The 6,000-nt window shown below is 37.4% G+C and overlaps 1 protein-coding gene across 1 annotated transcript in view; it reads right to left on the bottom strand.

Moving 5' to 3' along the window:
- Nucleotides 1-1,111: 1,111 nt before the first annotated feature.
- The window catches only part of SLC18A2 (solute carrier family 18 member A2), a 47,295-nt gene continuing 42,406 nt past the window's right edge, over nt 1,112-6,000 (bottom strand). Inside the window, exons 14-16 of the mRNA XM_072623678.1 lie at nt 5,460-5,579; nt 5,194-5,327; nt 1,112-1,479 (exon numbers count right to left, since the gene is read on the bottom strand). Coding sequence (XP_072479779.1) covers nt 1,375-1,479; nt 5,194-5,327; nt 5,460-5,579 — 359 coding nt within the window. The 3' untranslated portion in view covers nt 1,112-1,374. The remainder of the gene's footprint in view (nt 1,480-5,193; nt 5,328-5,459; nt 5,580-6,000) is intronic.

Raw genomic sequence — 6,000 nt, 5'->3', positions numbered from 1 at the left:
ATTTTACAAAACCATATCTAAACAAGTCTCCGTTATGAAACAGAATGTACTGTTACTTTGAGAAAAGGCACATAGTTTTAGTTCACACATGAAATCTCACAGTACACTGCATGAAATGAATGTTGATACGTGTTGAATCTTTTTAGATAGCTTGAATTTATTTTTATTTCTTACAGTTGTGTAAATGGATATGTGAATAGACCCTACTCTAGACCTACTTGTTCTTGCTTTGTTATATTGAGCCTTTGGACATAGACCATTTCATTTTTATATCACCTCCATTTTAAATTATATTTTTTCAAACAGATCGGTTCTGTAAACATTTCAGATGTATAGAAAATTCTACTACTACGAGGCAGTATTGTTCTAAAGAGACTGAAGATAATCTGAGATTTGGGTTAGCTTTTTTTTTAAGCAAACATTTAGCATTCAGGCTTCTTTTTAGTGTTTTGGACTAAAAGTTCATCTGTCAGACTGGATGAGCACTCTAAATCATGTAAGTTGAGTACACTTACGTAATTTAACACCCTCTATGAAATCTTTATCCAACAAAAGTTAATAAGCATCAACAGAAGTTTTTAAATAATACCAGGGTATGTTTGCTATTATTTTTCTCTCTTAACAAAATTTCTTTTTATTTGGGTCTATGATTACCACCAAAATCCTATTGAATAAAAATAACTTTACATTAATACCTCTTTCTCAAAAATGGAAAAGTAATGCCAATGTCACTTCACATATATGCCCAAAAAAGTGATTGACAAGTTCTAGTAACAACCTTAACTTCAAACATGACACTTTCCAAAGAATTTTAATTTAATTTCCCCAGCCAGTTTTTAATTTGGATGTGTACACTACAAGTTCAATTACAGTTCAGCACTGTCATTCAGGATAACTTTTGGAAATAATTGTTGGATTGGTTCGGTTCTTTGGACATGGAATGGTTTGTGCATTGTTGGAATAGACCAGGTAATGTGCTGTATGTTCATACACAGTACCAGTAATGATGCAGAAAAAAATAATCTTGTTGACAAGTGTTCAGGAATGTAAGTTTAAAAAATTATACTTGATTAAGATTCAACTATTTATACAGATTTACACTACAGTTTAATAAAAATATATTGTATAATATTTAATAAAATTAAATACATAAAATAAACTTTTCAACACTATACAAACCCCTAGAAAAGCTTCTTTTTCTTTATAAGGCTGTTAGCAATCTCATAACATTGGGAAAAAATGTTTTTAACCTTTGGTTTCTTTACTACACCATTAGCATACAGTACGACTAAGATTTTTTTGATGAGTTGTTTCACAGGAAACACTGCATTTTATACAACAGAATAATACTTAGGTCTTTTGAAATTGAAGTTGTCAGTCACTTTCAGATTCTTCTTCCTCAACTGTTGGATATGATTGAATGTTGTTCTGCGTGTACATTTTTGTTTTAATTGGACAGTTGTGATCCATGAGTATTGCCTAAAAAAAAAGTATGTAGCATTATCTTTGGGGGTTTTTGTTATGGAGACCATAATTTTACTATTATAATTCTGAGTTTTAGAAGTATTCTTCATTTTTAAGTTCTTTTTTTTCAGTAAGGAGCTAGTTAGCCTGGAACCTCCAGCAGCTAGTGAGTGCCCAAACCAAGGATCTGCTTTATAGTAGCATTTATTTAGCCTATTAAGGTTATAATGCACTTATATTAACTCAATTTTTCCTCATGATAACCTTTTGTGAAGGTAGGTAATATTATCCCCATTTTACCAAAGAAGAAACTAGTGACTTGCCCAGACTCACATAGCTTTAATAGGGGGCTGAGAGAGGGTTCATACTCACATCTTCCTTACCTTAAGTACGTTGCTCTAACCAGCGCACCACCTTCTACTTTTCAAAAGTAGTTTAAAGACTAAAATTTAGGCAAAAGTTTCTTGAGCCTGAGAGCTCTTCATATGACTTAAATAGACCCATTAAAATGAGGGATGGTAGCCAACAATCCATAAAACAATAAAATATTATCTTGGGAATGCAAGTTAAGGTAAGTAGGTGTTTCACTATACGTAGAATTAGAGGGGCAGTTAAGTGGTATAGTGGATGGTGTGTCAGGCCTGGAGTCAAGAAGACTCATCTTGAGTTCAAATCTGGCTGAACAAGTTACTTAATCCCGTTTGCCTTAAACCCCTGGAGAAGGAAATGGCAAACCACTCCTGTATCTTGTCAAGAAAACTCCAAATGGGGACATGGGGAATTAAACATAATTGACCACCCACCACTGAATATTGCTGTGGAGTTTTGAAATGGGAAGAAGCCTTAAGAGACTATCCTGTCTAATCCCTTTTATAGAAGGGGAAACTGAAGTCCAAAAAGGGGAATGATTTGCCTCTTTAGAAACAGGTTTAATTTTAGCAGCAAGATTGGACTATTTGTCAAGTAAGTCCAGTATGGGCATTTTGTGTCACACTCACTTCCCTGTTTTGCCTAGGAAGGTTTTTTGCAAAGGTTTTATACCTGATTTAGAATCAGCATGGCATAGTAAATTTAGTACTGGTCTTGGAGATGGACCTGAAGCTGGATCGTGCCTCAAACAGTTATTAGCTGGGTGACTGAGTAATTCATCTAATCAGCCTCAATTTTCTTCTCTGTAAAGTGGGGGTAATAACTTTCATAGGGGCAATGTGAGGATCAAATGAGATAATATATTTAAATATTTAGCCTAGCATCTGTTTTGGGGTGCTTACAAGTCATGAACTTCTGGAGGTTAGTGTTCCTTCCATCACACTGCCAACTTCTATGTGCAGATGACTACCACATGTTGGGGCCAATACCATTTTTATTTTTGATCCACAACTGTGATTTCATTAATGTTAGGTACTTGTGGTAGGGAAACTTCTCCCACCAAACAATTCATCTGTAACTTACAGAGAGTTGCCCAGGGGAAGTGAGAGACCCTTGGTCACACAGACTGCCTATGTTAGGCAGAGCTTTCAGTCGAGGTCTTTCTGACTACGAAAAGCCAGGGCTGCTATGCTACACTTTCTGGTAGGGCCAATACCACATTTCATTTTTTTAAAAAAATAATACCTTTTTGCAGGAAGAGGATGAAAATAACAGCAAAAGGGGGGCAAAAAGAACAGTATTATAGTGTTCCCAGAAAGCCATTTTCAGTTTAATCGTCAAAAATCTAAATAAATGCTTAGCAAGATGAGTCAGTAAAGACTTGAGATGTGCCACTTAACTGCCCATAATTGGAGGCTGGCATAATAGCATCATTTGAGTTTGCAAATCAACAGCTGCTACTTGTGTCTCAGCAGAAAGGAGGGAAGTAGAGAATGACAGGAAATAATGATCTTGGCCAATGAGGGGGAGACAGCAATACCACAGAAAAATTGATTGTTAAACACTTGAAAAAAATCCAATGTTGACAAGTTTACATTCAGGGTTAAAATGAACAGCTACAAAATCTAAGTGAAGGAATACAGGAACAAGGATAACAGGTAATACGTATGTAAGGTGTGCTGGCGTAGCTCACACTGTAGCAGTGCAAAGCACTAGCCTCTGTTTCTGAACTCTTTTTATTAAATATTAAGCACTCTGTGTTCCGGACACTGTGCTAAGTGCACAAAGACCTTCCCCCCACCCCGCAAATATTAATAAATAAATAAATAAATAAATGATGGTCATGCCCTCAAAGCTATTGTGAGGAAACAACATGAATTTAGGTAATACACACATATGACAAGAATGATGTGGAAATCACTTCCAGGTCTTCCCATTTTACTTTCAGAACATGTCTACTTTAACTGTTAAGAAGTGGTCGAGAGTTTTTTTCCCCCTTATATGGAGCTGAAATCTGCCTGCCAGTTTCATCCATTGCTCCTAGTACTGGGGTCTGAATAACAGCCTTAACTTGTAGGATACAAGTGATTGAGTAATTGGGAACTGTTCTGATAATACACAATTCATTCGTCCTTCGTTGCCAAAGAAGACCATGCCATCAGTGAAATGATGACATGACTTGCGTTTGACTTTGTTTTGAGTGAGGGAGGGCTATACAGGTCACCAGCCTCACTTCTCCAGAGCCATCTGAGTCCAGTGACCAGATATGTTTCAGGATGACTGGAGATGACCCAGGATGCAGCAGGAAACCTTGGGCTCTTTAGGCCAAGGTCTTTGCAGGTACACACTTAGGGTGAGGTAATACCCATTCATTGAATAGACCTGTTTAAGAGGTAGTCAGGAAATGACCCCTTTAATAAGACAAAGAAAAGAAAGAAATCAGACTGGGAGGGAAACAGCAACAGTTACTATTGATAATCACTCTAAAGCCAGGAAGGGTCCAGAAGAGAGCCTTTAGGCAGGGGGCGGAGGCCTCATGGTGTCTGAGCTTCACAATGCGGTAGGCTCAAAGTTCAGAGAAGGGAAGGAAAGGGAAAGAAAGGGACGGGAGGGGAAAGGAAGGGTCTCCCAGTGCATCCTGGGTCATCTTCAGTCATCCTGATGAATATTTGTTCACTGGACTAAGATGGCTCTGGAGGAGAAGAGAGGCTGGTGACCTTGCACAGCCCTCCCTCACTCAAAACAAGTCAAATGCAAGTCATCATTTCTTTGATGGCATGGTCTTCTTCGGCAACGAAGGACGAACACAACAACACAATTCATTAAAATGAGACATTTTCCTTGGAGCGTTCAGCTAAAATACCATGAAGGCAGTAAGGCCAATTCATGTTGTGGAGGTTTCCATTCCAATGCAGATGAATGTGTTTTACATTTGAGAGAAGAGACTGCAATGGAGAACTATCTCCTAAGGTCATTATTAAATCTGTTCAACCTTTTTATTTTCAGATGATGAAAAGACAGAGAAGGGCAGTGGTTTGCCTAAAGTCACCAAAGTTGGAAATAAGCATGACTCAGTAGAAAGAGTGTTAGACTTAAAAGACATAGTACCACCATGTGGTTGTGGGCAAGTCAATCTCTGACTTGATTATAAAAATAGCATTTGCACTGCCTACCTCAAAAGTGTTTGGTTTTTTTTTTTTTTGAGAAAAGCTTTAACTCTACAATGATATGTAAATATAAATTATTAGTAACAGACTTAGAACTATCACCAACTCTTCTTGCTCCTCTAGTATTCCCTCCATTATAAGAGTTTCATACTAGCAATTGGAAAATATCCCATCACATTCTGAAATTTCTTACCATTTTTTCTTCCTTGGCAGGTGGACTTCGAAGGAAAAAGCAGAGAGGGGCAAAGAGAATGTCGATGATCCCAATAATTGTCATGAGCCATGGGAACCCAATTGCCTTTGCGATGGCTCCACCAACAGAGGGGCCTTGTAGGAAACAAAATTAGAGAGCTCCATAAAAATGTACTCAACAAGATATACAGTTTCTAAAGTTATATTTTACACTATTAAATAGTCTAATCCATTTTAAGTACTTGGGGGAAAAAACTACATCCTTACCCAATGCAAACCCCATGCAGAAGGCAACATCTGCAATGGCATATACACTCCCGTAGACAGAAACGTGGCGCAGGTCTACCAAGTAGCCCATGATGGGCATCATTGAGGAATCCACCATTCCTGCCAATAATTCAGAGAAACATATTATAGAAAGAACCTTACCTTATGGATTTTAACATCAGGAGTCAGCTAAGTAGTACAGTAGATAGAGCCCTGGGCCAGGAGCTTGGCAGACCTGTGTTCAAATTTGACATCAGAGACTCCCTGTGTGATCCTGGGCAATTAACTTAACCTCTATCACAGTTTCATCATCTATAAAATGGGGATAATAGCACTTACCTTCTAGGATGGTTGTAAAGTACTTAGCACACAGTGTCTGACACATAGTAGGTACTTAATAAATGGTTGTGTACTTCAGCATATATGAATTGCCAACAGGGAACTTCCTCTTGTGAAGGAATACCTTATTTTTACTCGGGAATTATTACCTAGTCAACTTTTTTTTAAATTAATTAATTAATTTTAAATTTTCAACATTCAT

The sequence above is a fragment of the Notamacropus eugenii genome, chromosome 1, assembly GCF_028372415.1.
Source record: "Notamacropus eugenii isolate mMacEug1 chromosome 1, mMacEug1.pri_v2, whole genome shotgun sequence".
In the NCBI taxonomy this organism is placed as follows: domain Eukaryota; kingdom Metazoa; phylum Chordata; class Mammalia; order Diprotodontia; family Macropodidae; genus Notamacropus; species Notamacropus eugenii.
Note: the sequence above shows the minus strand (reverse complement) of the source record. Positions and strands in the feature narration are given on the sequence as shown.